Source organism: Staurois parvus, unplaced genomic scaffold (genome assembly GCF_062004578.1).
Source record: "Staurois parvus isolate SC_StPar_1 unplaced genomic scaffold, SC_StPar_1.0 ptg000554l, whole genome shotgun sequence".
NCBI lineage: Eukaryota > Metazoa > Chordata > Amphibia > Anura > Ranidae > Staurois > Staurois parvus.
The window spans coordinates 2366492-2384632 of record NW_028318350.1 but is presented as its reverse complement, the minus strand read 5'-3'; the positions used below and the strand labels follow the sequence as shown (position 1 = coordinate 2384632).

The window sequence follows — 18141 nt, the reverse complement described above, 5'->3', positions numbered from 1 at the left end:
TTAAAGCTTGAAAAGACAATTATACCAAGTAATATTAGCTTTACATTATGACTCTTTCCAGGAAACACGAGTACATTTCATTTGAAAAAAATATCAGTTATAAGTTTTGTGTAAATTGTGCTTTTACTATCTGTGCAGTTGTACATTTTCTACCCTGAGGAAGTCACGTGGTAAACGTGACGCAACGCATCGGTACGTGGGGAGGAACTTCCGGTTAACGCGGTGACGTCATTTCCGGCGTGGGGGCCATATTGGATCACCCTGTTCAGATACCCATGCAGTACACCCATAGCATGTGGTAGAAAGCTGGAGGACAAGACGTTTTAATGTGAGTGGAATACTTCTTAATTTGGATGTTTATCTAATAAACTGGTTACACTATGGAGGGTCTCTACTTGTATTTCATTATGACCCTGGGAGGAGCTGGCTGCTAGTTTGGTGAAGGCTAGAGACGCTTACCATCAGTGAGGGGAAATCCTGAGAGGAATCTGTTCTTACAGGATCGCTTGATCCCTAAAGTGAGCTGGCCCTGTGGGGTCTAAGTAAGGAGGTGAGGGGGCATTTCGGATATTGAAGGATTGTCACGTGTGTATCACGTACACAGCACGATATTTGCATGAAGAGTGAAGTGGGAGGACCACTATAAGCATCGTTTTTTCTGAAATCTTGGAACTTATTATTTGTTCACAGTTGATGTGCACTATTGTGTTCTTTTCACATTATTTAATTAGGGTTGTATATTTCACCCTGTGCACTGGATATTCCCTATGAGAGGGAATTCACGCATGACACTATTGATTGATTTATTTTTGTAAATCTTCCCCGATGTGCATACTAAGGGGACGGTTTTATATGTATTTAGTTTTGTGTATTTTAATCACCTATTCACGTATTTTTAGTTTGATAGCGCTACACTGTTTATTTTAATTGGTTCATCTACTTATTGGGTAGAAGGTAAGTGTCAGCAGCTTTTGAGGGCAGGACTCCATTTAAGCGCAGGAGGCTTCTTCTATCTTAATTGTACAGAGTTGGTTCATTATTTTATTTGCTCTTAACGCTTGAAAAGACAATTGTACAAAGTAATATTAGCTTTACATTATGACTCTTTCCAGGAAACAGATGAGTACATTTCATTTGAAAAAAATATCCGTTATAAGTTTTGTGTAAATTGTGCTTTTACTATCTGTCCAGTTGTACATTTTCTACAGTATTATAACGTAACATGCAGAATGTTCAATAAAATATATTTATACAGTTTATGTACATAGAATAATTACATCACTGTGACACACATCATTTATAAAGCTATGAACATCAATACATACAACACATCACAATGATGACTGAGTATGAATTACTGCTTTCTAGTGATCTTTTTGCAGGAAATAAAGAAGAATTCCAAAAAAAGTAAAAAAAATGTGTAGTTACATTTACCCTTGAGGCATCCTTCAGTAAATATGTCACTTTAAAAGTGTTTCTGCTGTCAAATAATCGTACAGCCCCTGCAGAACTATTCAACAAGGCTGGGTTCACACTGATGTGTTGCGGAATTCGCAGCGTTTTCTGTGCGAATTCCACACATCAGAATCGCACCCTGTTCATGCGAACCGATGCGGGTGTGAATGTTAAGTTAACACTACGAAACTGGTCAGCAAAACGCGGTGCGCTGTGCAGAATCGTATCGCATAGGTGTGAATACCCATGCGATCCAATTCTAGTGTGGACCCAAAAAAGGGTCCTGCACCTTTTTGCTGCAGGTGCGGTGCGATTTGAGCCACACATAATGTATGGCTCCAATCGCACTGCACACAGATCGCATGTGATTTGCACAGGAATGCGGTGTGGTTCCTGTGCGAATCACACGCAATGTACCGCACCGCATTAGTGTGAACCCGGGCTAATTGAAATAGTTTGTACTATAGAGGTCTTTGGAGATTTCCAAATTTCCAGCATGTTGCAGAGTGGCACTGGGACTAGCATTCTAGTTCGAAAATGAACAGCAGGAAGAGCTAAGCTTTTAAAACAGCAGATATAGTGAAAGACGGCATTTAGGTGCGTGCAACTTACACATTTTATTTACCTCCATCAAAGCTTTACAATTTTTTGGGGATTCTTCTTTAACCAGAGTTAGAGATGAGCAAACATAAAAAAAAAAAAAACACTTTTATCTCAATTTGACGATCCACTGATAATTTTGCTACTAGCTTTTCTTTTTATGCGTTAAACTCTTTATGTAAAAATTACTGCGACACTCCACCTATGCTTACAAATTTAAGAGAGTGAGCCAGTCCCTTGCTGTAGAATATACAGTCAGGTCCATAAATATTGGGACATGGACACAATTCTAACATTTTTGGCTCTATACACCACAATGGATTTGAAATGAAACGAACAAGATGTGCTTTAACTGTCAGCTTTAATTTGAGGGTATTTACATCCACATCAGGTGAACGGTGTAGGAATTACAACAGTTTGCATATGTGCCTCCCACTTGTTAAGGGACCAAAAGTAATGTGTCAGGAATCAAGGAGTGACCAGAAAGGTGTGGACTGTCACAGGGAAACGCAGGTTTCAGGTATAGTATAATACAGGTTATTATTAGCCACCCAGATATATATATAAACGCACAGTGAGCAAACTAACCTTCCACTAATCTTAGGAGGTGCAGGAACACAGGCGTAGTCAGGGCTGGAGAGGTGGAATGGTCAGGCCGGCCGTAGGGTTCTGTAACGACTGCCTGGTGGTACCTCTAGCGGTCCTCAGGGCAGGATTCCCCAGGGCGCGGAGTCTAAGTCCCAGTCTGCTATTCACCAGGGCCCCTGATGGTGGGGATGGACTTGGAGCAGACAGGAACCAGGTCGCGGCCCCTGAGTACACCTGCTAGTGATAGAGGGATCCGCCAGAGGTATGTGCAGGTACGGCTGGATCCGTGCAGGATGGATGGATGGCAGAGTAGTGAGCGTGGTCAGACGGGCCAAGTCAGCAACGTGCGGGCAGCAAGGTATCAAAGGAGCAGGTAGAGAATGGTCAAGGTCACAAGCCGGGTTCAGTAACTCACGGACAGCGCAGTACAGAGGATCAGGCAGAAGGATGGTCAGGGATGAGCCAGTAGTCAGAACAGGAGACGGTCAACAGGAATCAGGATCAGGCAGGGTCGGCAACAAGGTATCTTCTCACAGGAACTAGTAACAGGATACAGGGGCTCATGGGAAAACATACACCAAGGCCCAGAGCACAGGCCTGGTCATGCCTTATATACACCTTTCTGTAATCAGCCCCAGGTTTGGCTGATTGTGAGCTTCTGGCTGCTAAGAGCACCCGCTGGTCAGCTCTGGTACTGCAGCCCACACGGCAGGAGAGTCCCACCACCAGTGCTGAGAGCACCCGCTGGTCAGCTCTGGTACTGCAGCCCACACGGCAGGAGAGTCCCACCACCAGTGCTGAGAGCACCCGCTGGTCAGCTCTGGTACTGCAGCCCACACGGCAGGAGAGTCCCACCACCAGTGCTGAGAGCACCCGCTGGTCAGCTCTGGTACTGCAGCCCACACGGCAGGAGAGTCCCACCACCAGTGCTGAATCCATTCCTGACATAATGGGACAATTGGCTTCTCAGCTGTTCCATGGCCAGGTGTGTGTTATTCCCTCATTATCCGGAGTGAACTGTCACTTTGGAATGTGAAAATTCTCTAGTCCTTTAGTAAATCGGCTCCATTGATTTTGACCTATTAGTGAATAGGATGAAGTTACATTCGCTTTAATTATTCACTGATGTGCATGCAGAAGTTCATTTGTTTTCTTCACTTATCGTGCGCATGAATGCTTATTTAGACTATACCATTGGTTGCCAATTTACACGGCATAGGGGGCCTCAGCTGTTTCCACTAACATCACCAAAGGGCTTTCCATAATGTAATACTAGAGAGCACTGAAAACATGGTCAGAGCTTGGGGATATGTCACAGGAATGGTTGGAGACCAAAGACATGCTACAGCAGGAGAGATCGGTAGATCCCTGTTATTAGCTGTTTCTGTTCACTGCTCCCACCAGTGCTAGGGTCTATGGGCAACACAGCAATTACCCATATGGTCCACTTTTTTGGGGAGTGAAAAAACACTTTTAGGTACCATAACCTGTTTTTTTTAGTTTCTCTTATGTGCAGATCTACTTGAAGCTGAAAGCTCCAGGACTTGAAAAATATGGTGCACAACTTAAAAATGCTAGTACAAAGTTTATGTGTATCTCATGTAAAATTTATCCCGGAAATCCACTCCAAGGTGGTCTTTCTTTTGGAGAAGTGGATTTCCGGGATAAATTGAAAAGTTTTTTTTCCATTTTGATATTGGTCTATGAGGATCGGTGTTCTGCAGAATTTTGTTTCCTGAAGATATACCTATGGATGACTTGCCATCATATTATTAAGGTTTTTGGTGGTGTTTTGTCACATTTAGACACTTTTTTGCACATTTTTTGTGTTATTTATATTTTAAATTGTGGACTTATTATTTTAACTTTTTCTTTTTAATATTTTTTCTTAATATTCATATATATATATATATTTTTTTTATGGATATATTCACTAGCGCAAAATATTTATTGCAATAAGACTAAATAATATACACTATTTTGGGTTATTTTCACCAAAGAAATGTATCCGTATATATTTTGGCCTACATTTGTGAAGAACAATTATTTATTTGGAATTTTTTTTTTTTAACAGAAACAGAGAAAAACTTTATTTTTAACATTTTCAGTCTTTTTTCCTTTAACAAAAAATTAAAAACCCAGTGGTGATTAAATACCACCAAATGAAAGCTCTAGTTGTGTGAACAGAATGCCACAAATTGGTATTCAAACTGTGTGAGACCTGAAAGCTGAAGATTGGGGGGAAAAGTGCCTTGTATTTAGGATTATTAATTGAATTTAATAATAACATTTTTAACTTGTGAATTGATAACTTTATGATGATTGAATAAGTAAAAGATAGGTGAGTTTTTTTTATATAATGGTATTTATAATTGGATGGGCTTTTTACGACTTCCATATCACTTACAGTTGCTTTTCCATTTTTTTCCCTTTGGTTAATTAGTCCCCCCCTTCCCCTTTCTTTCCTCCTTCCCACCCCTTCTTTCTTAACTACTTGCCGACCGCAGATAACCGAATGACGGCCACACTGCGGCCGGCCAGTTCTGGGTGAACGTCATATGACGTCCTCCCACAACGCGCTCTCCTGCGCGCCCCCGGCGGGCACGCACCCGGCGATCTCCGTGATCGCTGTGTCCTACGGACACAGCTGATCACGTGATGTGGTAAAAGGCCAATCAGAGCGGCCTTTTACCACGTGATCAGCCGTGTCCAATGACACGCTGATCACTGGGAAATGCAATTGCTGGTTCTCGGCTGCACTTTCCTCACGCTGTCAGATCGTGAGGAAAGTACTGCCGAGAACCGGCAGTTGTTAGAGCGGGGATCGGCACCGATCATCAGGGCACTGATAATCAGTGCCCAGCAGTGCCACCCACAAGTTCCGCCCACCTGTGCACAGCAGTGCACCCACCTGTGCCACCAAGCAGTGCACCCTCCTGTGCCCAGCAGTGCACCCACCTGTGCCCAGCAGTGCACCCACCTGTGCCACCCAGCAGTCACACACCTGTGCCCAGAAGTGCCACCTACCTGTGCCCACCCACCAGTGCCACCCACCTGTACCCACCAGTGCCCATCAGTGCAGCCCAGCAGTGCTGCCAGTCAGTGCCACCAGTGAGTGCCCAGCGGTTGTGCTAGTCAGTGCCCAGCAGTGCTGCCAGTCAGTGCCACCTATCAATGCTGTCTATCAGTACCCATCATCAGTGTCACCTATCAGTGCCGCCTATCCGTGCCACCTCGTTAGTGCTGCCTATCAGTGCCCTTCAGTGCCGCCTATCAGTGCCCATCAGTGCCGCCTATCAGTGCCCATCAGTGCTGCCTCATCAACGCACATCAGTGAAGGAGAAAAATTACCTGTTTGAAAAATTTTATAATAGAAACAAACTTTTTTTTTTTCAAATTCTTTGCACTTTTTTTGTTTATAGCGCAAAAAGTAAAGTGCCGAGCGGTGATTAAATACCACCAAAAGAAAGCTCTATTTGTGAGAAATAAATTATAAAAATTTCATATGGGTACAATTTTGCATGACCGCGCAATTGTCAAAGTGCGACAGCACTGAAAGCTGAAAATTGGCCTGGTAAAGAAGGGGGTATAAGTGCCCGGTAGGCGAGGGGTTAATCTACCCTATCCCCTTTCTCTCTGCTTACTCAATTAGTTAGTAATTTATTATTATTATTTGTATTTATTTATTATATTTATCTAATTGCTTCTTTGTTGTGCATAGTGGCCTGTTACTTATGCTCACCTCAGAGTACACTCATAAACTCATACCCCCCCCCCCCCAGTTGTGGATGATTTTAGTAAATGATATGTTATTTTTTTAATGCAATTTATTTGTATTTGACATGGGTACAAGGTGTCCATATTCTCATTATAACCTTTGTATATATTCATTTAGATATCTATTCCTCCATACTCCTGAAGTAGATGTCTATGCAAAATGTCAGGGTTATTGGATTCCCCCTATCAGCTCTTTTGGTATCTGTTACAAAGGTCTATTGTTACCTTGAATGACCTGGGGCAACACAGTTTGAGCCAATTCCATGTATTAATGTAGAGGGACCTGTATATTATCGAAGAGATGAAGTGAAGTGTATATTTTTAAACTTTGTATTGATGTTTTTACTTATTTACTTATGAAATTTGTAACATATTTGTATTTTCTTTTACTGTCGGTGTAGTCCTTGGGTACCAAGAAAGTTCTTTTTTTTTTTTTAAACTGTCCCTTTTTTTGATTATGCAGGAGATTTTAAGAGTTCACTAGGCATAGCTATAGCAACCTATGAAGGTGGGGAAAATCATTATTTGATCCCCTGCAGATTTTGTACGGTTACCCACTTACAAAGCAATGAAGGGTCTAACTTTTTATCATAGGTATATTTTAAGTGATAGAGACAGAATATCAACCAAAAATCGAGAAAACATTTAAATATAAATGTATAAATTGAGTTGCAGTTCAGTGAGTAAAATAAGTATTTGATCCCCAACCAACCAACAATAATTCTGGCTCCCAGACTCGCTATGTGCTCATGTGGTACACAGATTAGTCCTGTAAATATAAGAAGGTGCTCCTAATGACAACTCGGTATGTGTATAAAAGACACCTGCCCACAGAATCTCTTTCTTGGGCACCACCATGGGCAAGACCAAAGAGCTGTCAAAGGATGTCAGGGACAAGATTGTAGACCTGCACAACGCTGGAATGAGAAGGAGACAATTGTTGAAGCGATTTTTTCACAAATGGAAGAAATACAAAATGGCCATCAATCACCCTCGGTCTGGAGCTCTATGCAAGATTTTGCCTCATGGGGTAAGGATGATCATGAGAAAAGTGATCAGCCCAGAACTACATGGGAGGAGCTTGTGAATGATCTCAAGGCAGTTGGGACCACAGTCATCAAACTATTGGTAACACAATACGCCGCCATGGATTGAAATTGTGCGGGGCCCGCAAGGTCTCCCTCAAGATGGCACACGTACAGGCCTGAAGTTTGCCAATGAACATAAATGATGCATAGAAGGATTGGGAGAAAGTGCTGTGGTCAGATGAGACCAAAATTGAGCTCTTTGGCATTAACTCAACTTGCTGTGTTTGGAAGAAGAAAAATGCTGACTATGACCCTAAGAACACCAACTCTACAGTCAAGCATGGAGGTGAAAAACATTATACTTTGGGGCTGTTTCTCTGCTAAAGGTACAGGCTGGGCTTGCCACATTGAGGGGCCAATGGACAGGGCCATGTATTGTAAAATATTGGATGAGAACATTCTTCCCTCAGCCAGAGCACTGATTACACTCTTCAACAAATTTTTATTTTTTGCCAGTTTTGGAAACAAAATGATCCATTTCTTAATGAATTTCACATTCTGAGTTCAAATATAACAATGAAATTTGTCAATTGGCTCTAGTTTTTCTGTAAACGGAAAGTTTTCTACTATAGGCGTAATGACTACATAATGCACAATAATTATATAGATAGAAGTCTTTCCACAAATATAAAGCAAGTGATATTGACTACATAACAAAGCCTAAACGGCATAATATTGTCAGGAATGGACTGGCCAGCAATAGTGGGACTCAGCTGCCTTATGAGCTGCAGTACCAGGGCTGGCCAGCGGGTGCTCCCAGCAATCAGAGACTCAACCTTGCAGCCAGTCAAACACCTGGAACTAATTATACTGGTGTATTTAAGGGACATTCAGACCTGCAGACTCTGCCTTGGTGTTGTGTTTCTCTTGGGCCCTGTATCCTGTTCCTGCTCTCTGTTCCTGTCTGATTCTCTGCTGACCCTGCTCTGATCCCTGGCTTGTCTGACCATTCCCCTCTGCCTGACCCTCTGTACCACGCTGCCCGCTACCTGCTGAACCTGGCCTGTGACCCCGACCATTCTCCGCTTGCTCCCCCTGTACCTACCTGCCCGACTGATATTGACCCGGCCTGCCTGACGACGCTTGCATTGTATGTACTGTCATCTGTGGGTGGTTGGTTTGGTTTGTTTGCACTGTGTTATGTTTTAGTATTGCACTGCGTTTATGTTTGTATTGTTAGTGTTAATAAATTACATTGTTTATAACATATCTGAAGTCTGCGTTTCCCTGCGTCAGTCACACACCTCTGGTCATACCCGGGAGCCCTGACATTACACCAAGGCCAATCCTGACCAGAAGTGGCTGCACAGGGAAGCCATCTTGGCTTGTTGATGGGAAGGATGGATCTTGATGAGGTTGAATATTTATCTCTGCTAGTGTTTGATGACAGGGAGTATGCTTATCAAACTCTGAAGGAGTATCCCCGGGATGAACTGCTAGAATGTATACGGCTCGCTCATGTTCTAGTAGATCAGGGCACAGAGTTCTCTGAGGTGCAGCCATTGATTCAGGTTTGTGCAGAGTTGGTTTCATCTGGTACCCCCGAATGCAGGGATGAATTTTTGCCGCCATTTAGTGCAGACCAGGCAGAGTCCCTGGTGTGGTTATTAGAGGATGATGTGGGTTACTTTCTGGAGCGTTATTCCACATGTTCACCACAGGTACTAAGAGATTGTATAAACGCAGTGCAGTCTTTGGTCAGACAGGCTTTGTGTAAGCTCAGCTTTGTTCAACCCATACTGCAGACATGGACAGATTTGTTGCACCCAGCCTCAGTCAGCTTACAAAGACCCAGTCCTGCTTCTAATCTATTTCCTCAAAACTCTATTCCTGCATTCCCTACAGCTCCTCCTGCCCTGCTATCTACCGCATGTCAGTCCCCTGTTCCCACTCGCTGCACCTATCCTGCCTTTAACCCTGTAAAAAAGCCCTCTGTAGCAACTGCTCCCTCCTCTGTTCCATCCTTCAGCTCTTCTGTCTCCAGCTGCTCCATTCGTTTGCAGACCTGCGTTTACTTGCAGTGCTCCAGTAGTTAAAACCAGAAAAAAGCGAAAATTCTTTCCAACCAATACCATCCTGCCAGTATCCAAACCGGTGAGCCTGCCTTCCGTGGTTCAGCCTGAAGCCTCTACTCAGCCTGATGCCTGTACTCAGCCTGAATCCTCTACTCAGCCTGATGCCTGTACGCAGCCTGATGCCTCTCTTCAGCCTGAAGCCTCTACTCGGCCTGAAGCCTCTACTCAGCCTGAAACCTCTACTCAGCCTGAAGCCTCTACTCAGCCTGATGCCTCTACTCAGCCTGATGCCTCTACTCAGCCTGAATCCTCTACTCAGCCTGAATCCTCTACTCAGCCTGAAGCCTCTACTCAGCCTGAAGCCTCTACTCAGCCTGATGCCTCTACTCAGCCTGAAGCCTCTACTCAGCCTGAATCCTCTACTCAGCCTGATGCCTGTACTCAGCCTGATGCCTGTACGCAGCCTGATGCCTCTACTCGGCCTGATGCCTGTACGCAGCCTGATGCCTCTCTTCAGCCTGATGCCTCTCTTCGGCCTGAAGCCTCTACTCGGCCTGATGCCTCTACTCGGCCTGAAGCCTCTACTCGGCCTGAAGCCTCTACTCAGCCGGACGCCGGCATCCAGCCTGATGCCTCTACCCAGCATGATGAACTGATCCAGCCTGACGATCCTATTAGGCCAGTTGACTCGATGCCCGCTGTTGATCCAGACGATCCGGTACCTGATCCGGTGCCCACTGTCGTGCCAGGGCCCGAGACCTGTCGCTTCACCTGGGGGTCCGGCGCCCGCCGCTCCGCCTGAGGGCCCGAGACCTGTCGCTCCATCTGGGGGTCCGGCGCCCGCCGCTCCGCCTGAGGGCCCGAGACCTGTCGCTCCGCCTGGGGGTCCGGCGCCCGCCACCCCGGGGCCCGATGCCTGTTGCCCCGCCTGGGGGCCCGATGCCTGTCGCCCCGCCTGGGGGCCCGATGCCTGTCGCCCCGCCTGGGGGCCCGATGCCTGTCGCCCCGCCTGGGGGCCCGACGCCTGTCGCCCCGCCTGGGGGCCCGATGCCTGTCGCCCCTCCTGGGGGCCCGGCGCCCGCCGCTCCGCCTGGGGGCCCGATGCCGGTCGCCCCGCCTGGGGGCCCGATGCCGGTCGCCCCGCCCGGGGGCCCGCTGCCTGCTGCTCTGCCCGGGGGCCCGCTGCCTGCTGCTCTGCCCGGGGGCCCGCTGCCTGCTGCTCCACCTGGGGGCCCGGTGCCTGCTGCCCCGCCTGGGGGCCCGGTGCCTGCTGCTCCGCCTGGTGGCCCGCTGCCTGCTGCTTCGCCTGGTAATCCGATGTGCCTCTTCCCGGTGTGCTGCTGCCCGGAGTGCCTCTGCTCGGAGTCCTGCCCGATGTGCCTCTGCCCGGAGTCCAGCCCGGTGTGCCTCTGCCCGGTGTGCCTCTGCCCGATGTGCCTCTGCCCGGAGTCCAGCCCGATGTGCCTCTGCCCGGAGTCCAGCCCGATGTGCCTCTGCCCGGAGTCCAGCCCGATGTGCCTCTGCCCGGAGTCCAGCCCGATGTGCCTCTGCCCGGAGTCCAGCCCGATGTGCCTCTGCCCGGTGTGCCGCTGCCCGGAGTGCCTCTGCCCGGAGTCCAGCCCGATGTGCCTCTGCCCGGAGTCCAGCCCGATGTGCCTCTGCCCGGAGTCCTGCCCGATGTGCCTCTGCCCGGTGTGCTGCTGCCCGGAGTCCTGCCCGATGTGCCTCTGCCCGGAGTCCTGCCCGATGTGCCAGTCTTTGATATCTCGCCAGTTACCAGACCCGGGCGGTGGAACATTTTGCCCAGCTAGGACTGTTTGGAGCGTCCTGAGGCCGCTCCTTGAGGGGGGGGGTACTGTCAGGAATGGACTGGCCAGCAATAGTGGGACTCAGCTGCCTTATGAGCTGCAGTACCAGGGCTGGCCAGCGGGTGCTCCCAGCAATCAGAGACTCAACCTTGCAGCCAGTCAAACACCTGGAACTAATTATACTGGTGTATTTAAGGGACATTCAGACCTGCAGACTCTGCCTTGGTGTTGTGTTTCTCTTGGGCCCTGTATCCTGTTCCTGCTCTCTGTTCCTGTCTGATTCTCTGCTGACCCTGCTCTGATCCCTGGCTTGTCTGACCATTCTCCTCTGCCTGACCCTCTGTACCACGCTGCCCGCTACCTGCTGAACCTGGCCTGTGACCCCGACCATTCTCCTCTTGCTCCCCCTGTACCTACCTGCCCGACTGATATTGACCCGGCCTGCCTGACGACGCTTGCATTGTATGTACTGTTATCTGTGGGTGGTTGGTTGGTTTGTTTGCACTGTGTTATGTTTTAGTATTGCACTGCGTTTATGTTTGTATGGTTAGTGTTAATAAATTAATTTTGTTTATAACATATCTGAAGTCTGCGTTTCCCTGCGTCAGTCACACACCTCTGGTCATACCCGGGAGCCCTGACAAATATATTGCATAGGATTACCAAGAAAAATTATAGCCATAACGTAAGTTGAATCATTTTAATACTTAGGATTCTCCCTAGTTTTGTCTTCAGTTTGTGTCGGTTTTGCTTCTCTTGGCTTTTCTCTTGTATTCGAGGAAAGGGCTATCTCTTACAACTGCACGTGACTACACGCTTCAGGTTCTTCCTCACTTGACTCAACCACGAAGGATTCTGGTGCTTTAGGAATTGGTAGCCCCTCTCCATGAGGAACTGGACGTATTGCCGATGGAATATTTGGATAGTGCACAGATAACTTTTTCTTCTTATTTAGCCCTTTTACAATTGGAGGCACCATACAAAAGTAACAATTACTAACATGATCTGTTGGCTCTCTCCAAATCATTGGCACAGCGAAAGGCATAGATGCCTTTTTTCCATTCAACCATTGCTCCAGTGCCGTCCCACAAGAATTGCAGCATATATGTGGTGCCCAGCTCTTGTCCTGGTCTCCTATCTTGCAGCCAAAATACAAGTTGTAGGCTTTCTTAATCATTCCTGTTATCCTCCTTTTTTGTGAGATAAAAGTTATTTCACCGCAGATATAGCAGAAATGATCTGCTTTATTCACACAAGTTCGAGGCATTACTGAGTAGCCTATATAAGCAGAAAACGAAATGTAAAGACGAACTACAATCAGCTACAGATACTGCAGCTTTTATGCAGTGAAGTGATGCAATTAAAGGCTAATATTGCATCATCTCAGTATACATGACATTTTCTATTGGTCACCAGTATCAATTGCGCAATATGCAGCTGAAGTTGCATCATAATTTTGAATGGCTTACATCATTAGATGGGTGAATATATCATGGAAACTAGAGCCAATCAACATTTTTTAGGGTCATTTTCGCTTTCAGCACCCCAAAATTATGTAAGATTAGCTAATTTTATGCCCAAAACTTTTTACCTGTTGAACAGTGTTATGGGTCTTGGATGGGTCTTCCAGCGTGACAATGACTCAAAACATACCGCCAAGGCAACAAAGGAGTGGCTCAGGAAGAAGCACATTAAGGTCACGGAGTGGCCTAGCCAGTCTCCAGACCTTAATCCTATAGACAATTTATGGAGGGAGCTGAAACTTTGAGTTTCCCAGTGACAGCCAAGAAACCTTAAGGATTTAGAGAAGATCTGTAAATAAGAGTGGACAAAAATCCCTCCTGAGATGTGTGAAAACCTGGTAATCAACTGCAAGAAACATCTTACCTCTGTGCTTGCCAACAAGGGTTTCTCCACCAAGTACTAAGTCATGTTTTGCTTGGGGATCAAATACTTATTTTACTTACTGAACTGCAACTCAATTTATAACATTTATAATGTGTGTTTTTCTGGATTATATATATATATTATATATTTACAGGACTAATCTGTGTACCACATGAGCACATAGCCAGTCTGGGAGCCAGAATTATTGCTGGTTGGTAGGGGATCAAATACTTATTTTACTCACTGAACTGCAACTCAATTTATAACATTTATATCATGTCTGTTTTCTCGATTTTGGTCGTTATTCTTTCTCTATCATTTAAAATACACTTACGAGAAAAATTAGAGACCCTTCATTTCTTTGTAAGTGGGCAAACTTACAAAATCTGCAGGGGATCACATAATTATTTTCCCCACTGTACACATAATTTGTGCCTAATCTGCCAATTTGTGGGCTTCAGTGTTGCAGAGAACCTAGTGTTCCCCATACTGTTCTGGTACTTTTGAAAGACTTATTCCGTTCTAGATACCCCTAGAAAAAATATAGACTGATGTTAGTATTGCAGGGCTAATGCACACTTGTGGTAATGGTGTCCTTTTATGACACAGAATAGCTGCGATTCAGAGGATTGAAGCTATTCTCTGGTCATTCAGAGTTTATGACACTCAGGAGAACATGTTCAGCTCTTCACTGGAGATCTGTGTTCTCCCTCCAGATTCTCCAGCCCAGAGCTAGAGAATCGGAGGGACCGCAAACTAAGCAGAGATAATTTACCTCTGCTTAGTCAACTGATCTTTTACTGTAATCTCGCAGGATTATAGTAAAATCAGCCATTTTCCAGCGTTTGTAGACCGTTCTCCCTTCGTTTGTAGACCGTTCTCCCTTCGTTTGTGGACCGTTCTCCCTTCGTTTGTGGACCGTTCTCCCTTCGTTTGTGGACCGTTCTCCCTTCGTTTGTGGACCGTTCTCCCTTCGTTTGTGGACCGTTCTCCCTTCGTTTGGAGAACTGATCTACATATGCTTCATAAACGGCATTCACAGGAGAACTGTGTTCTCCGAGAATGCCGGAGAACTGAGCAGCGATCTATTACCGCTGGTTCATAAACGGACACCTAAGTTTGTTATGTGGCTACACCAGACTGTGCACCTAATTCACCATAGTATGCTTTAGGGAAGGAGATCATACTTTTTGAAAAACAAAATTGACTTAGGTCTGAAAAAACGATTGATAATTATTCTGAGATATCCATTAGCCACAAATAAACAAAACCTATCGACACAAGGATCAATTTGCTCATCTCTAACAAAAGTATATATACAACTGAGTACATGATGAGTTTCTAGATCTGAAAATATGTGATAATAATATAATATAATCCCTCACCTTATTACCCACTGTCCTTAGTAAGGTTGAGAAAGACATTTAAAATCAGACAGAAAAGACAGCAAATTAGAAAACAATTTTACAATAGTGCACTGCCAGTCATACTTTATTAAATTTTTCATGCATTTAGGTTTCTTAATAATGTTTGCTAGTATCTATTCAGCTTATGTTTGGATGTACATACCAGTGGAGTACTGAGAACACAGGGTAATATAATTAAATAATAATTACAATTATATTATTTTGTAATTAGAATTTTTAAAAAATCTAACGATAACTCTAGCTGTATAACCATCCTCATTTATGTATATGGATTGAAAAGGCTTCTTGATTGAAGCTAATCTCCACGTTCCCCCTAGGATCACTCCCCCCCACCCAGGGGCGGACTGACGACTCATAGGGCCCCCGGGCAATAGGGGATTATGGGGCCCTTGTGTCCTTGCCCAAACTCAAAAAAGCCTATGAAAAAGGTACCAGGGGCATCTCATGGGGCCCCTTACTGACCCCGGGCCCTCGGGCAGCGCCCGAGTTTCAAAATGGTCAGTCCACCCCTGCCCCCACCCCAACTTATTGTTGGCATTTCAATTAAAAAAAAAATCTAAGTTCCATTTTTACTCAGCTAAAGTTGCAGTCACATGATGCTCCAGTTCTGAGTTTACTCTCTTTTTTACAGTTAGGGGGGAGTCATTCATTGTGTGTCCATGTTGTGAACACTTTGGGATAGATTCACTAAAGGCAATTAGACTGTGCACTGTGCAAGTGCAGTTGCTCCAGAGCTTAGTGAATGAGCAGAAGCTCTGCTGACTTTCATCATCCAATCAGAGTACAAACAAAAATGCTGTTTTTAAAAATGTCCTTTCTTGTGACTGGGTATTGTTTGCAAAGTGAAGCTTTACCTCATTTACTAAACTCTGGAGCAACTTTGCAAAATGCAGTCTTTTTGCCTTTAGTAGATCAACCCCTTTCTATTGGTTGTCCAGTGATGAAGTTCCCTCAGGATTCAGAAGAGGAGTCTGCAATTGTGACAATGTAAGGGGACTGTTCGGGAACATGTTGGCTACTCTGGAAAAGCAGTCTCCCACAACCAAAAATAGTGCTCGCGATGGACCCAGACAGTGCACAACATATAATGTAAAAAAAAGTAGAAAAAAGTGCAGGATGGGTTAGACGTGGATGGGAGGGGAAAGAATATTTTCCTGGAGTGAGCTTTAAAGGAAACCTGTACTAAAAAATAGGGATGCTGCCTTTGCTGGCCTGCTTTTTGTAAATGTTAATTGCTATTCTATGATTCAAATACAGTTGCAAGAAAAAGTATGTGAACCCCTTGGGATTACGTGGAGTTTTGCATGAATTGGGCATCAAATGTGCTCTGAACGTCATCTAAGTCACAACAATAGATGAACACAGTCTGCTGAACATAATACTACACAAACATTAGAGGTTGCCATGGTTTAATTGCACATAACATCTAAACATTCACAGTGCAGGGAGGAAAAAGTATGTGAGGCCCTAGCTTAATGACTTCTCCCAGAGCTAATTGGAGCCAGGAGTGAGCCAACCTTGACTCCAATCAGTGTGATGATATTGGATGTGTTGCTGACAGCTGTCCTGTCCTTAAAAAACACACACCTGTTTTGGGTTTACTGGTTTTAAGAAGCATTGTCTGATGTGAACCATGCCTCGCAGAAAAGAGCTCTCAGAAGACCTACGATCAAGAATTGTTGACTTGCATGAAGCTGGAAAGGGTTACAAAAGTATCTCCAAAAGCCTTGATGTTCATGTGTCCACGGTAAGACAGACTGTCTACAAATGGAGAAAGTTTAGCACTGTTACTACTCTCCCTAGGCGTGGTCATCCTGTAAAAATGACTGCAAGAGCACAGCGCAGAATGCTGCATGAGGTAAAGAAGAATCCCAGAGTGTCAGCTAAAGACCCACAGAAATCTCTGGCACATGCTAACATTTTTGTTGACACATCTACAATAAGGAAAACATTAAACAAGAATGGAGTACATGGGAGGACACCACGGAGGAAGCCATTGCTGCCCAAAAAGAATATTGCAGCACGTTTGAAGTTTGCAAAAGAGCACCTGGATGTTCCACAGCACTACTGGCAAAATATACTGTGGACAGATGAAACCAAGATTGAGTTGTTTGGGAAGAAGACACAACACTATGTGAGGAGAAAAAAAGGCCCAGCACACCAACATCAAAACCTCATCCCCACTGTGAAACATGGCGGAGGGAGCATCATGGTTTGGGGCTGCTTTGCTGCCTCAGGGCCTGGACGGATTGTTATCATTGATGGGAAAATGAATTCCAGAGTTTATCAAGACATTTTGAAGGAAAACGTACAACCATTTGTCCGCAACTGAAGCTCTGCAGAGGATGGGTGATAATGACCCAAAGCATACAAGTAATTCAACAAAACAATGGCTGCAACAGCACAGAATACGCCTTCTGGAGTGGCCCAGTCAGAGTCCTGACCTCAACCCGATTGAAATGCTGTGGCATGACCTTAAGAGAGCGATTCACACCAGACATCCCAAGAATATTGCTACATTGAAACAGTTTTGTGAAGAGGAGTGGTCCAAAATGACTTCAGATCGTTGTGCAGGTCTGATCTGCAACTACAGGAAATGTTTGGTTGAGGTTATTGCTGCCAAAGGAGGGTCAACCAGTTATTAAGTCCAAAGGTTCACATACTTTTTCCTCCCTACACTGTGAATGTTTACATGGTATGTGCAATGAAACCATGGCAACATCTAATGTTTGTGTAGTATTATGTTCAGCAGACTGTGTTCTTCTATTGTTGTGACTTAGATGACGTTCAGAGCACATTTTATGCCCAATTCATGCAAAACCCCACGTAATCCCAAGGGGTTCACATACTTTTTCTTGCAACTGTAGCTTACAAGCCACTTCTCCAGAACAAGCATGAAGATCTGAGAACTTAGAGGGAAGTCAAAGGACACAAACTACTTAAAAAAAATCCCCTTACTTCCTCAGGACAGTGTACTTTAAACACTAAATAATTCATAATAGACGGGGAAACTAGCTGCACTCAGTATATGGTAAAAACATAATTAGCTTTTTAAAAGTAATTTAAATACAAATACATTTTCAAATTAATTTTGGATGGGTGTTTGTGAAAAACACACAGTATCTTGTTAAAAAGTAAACTACATACCATTGGTTTTTCAGTTTTCACTGATTTTACATGGAGGCATTCTTCATGCTTTGAGGTAGTGTTACTGAGGTCCTTGTGCTCTCCATGTGTACCTTGAACCGAATGGCCTGGTGATCGGGATTGTGAATGATTCCCCGGCTCTCTTGGTGGAGGAGGTCTTGGATGAATGTCACCACGTTGTTTCTTAGTGACATGAGCCTCCGGACCATGCACAGTCTTTACATGTTTCCTCAAAGAGCTGGGATCTGTATATCTTTTAGTGCAGCCAGGAATTTTACAAACATACGGTTTCTGTAAGAGAAAAAAAAAACCCAACATGATATAAACAAAAGAAAAATGTTAACTACTT

At 44.9% G+C, this 18141-nt stretch overlaps 1 protein-coding gene across 3 annotated transcripts in view; it reads right to left on the bottom strand.

Annotated features, from left to right (window-relative positions):
- Positions 1-18141, bottom strand: part of GLI3 (GLI family zinc finger 3) — a 487507-nt gene that overhangs the window by 12449 nt on the left and 456917 nt on the right. For all 3 annotated transcript variants that reach the window (XM_089691206.1, XM_089691208.1, XM_089691207.1), the window contains exon 13: positions 17793-18083. In XM_089691206.1, coding sequence (XP_089547332.1) covers positions 17793-18083 — 291 coding nt within the window. The remainder of the gene's footprint in view (positions 1-17792; positions 18084-18141) is intronic.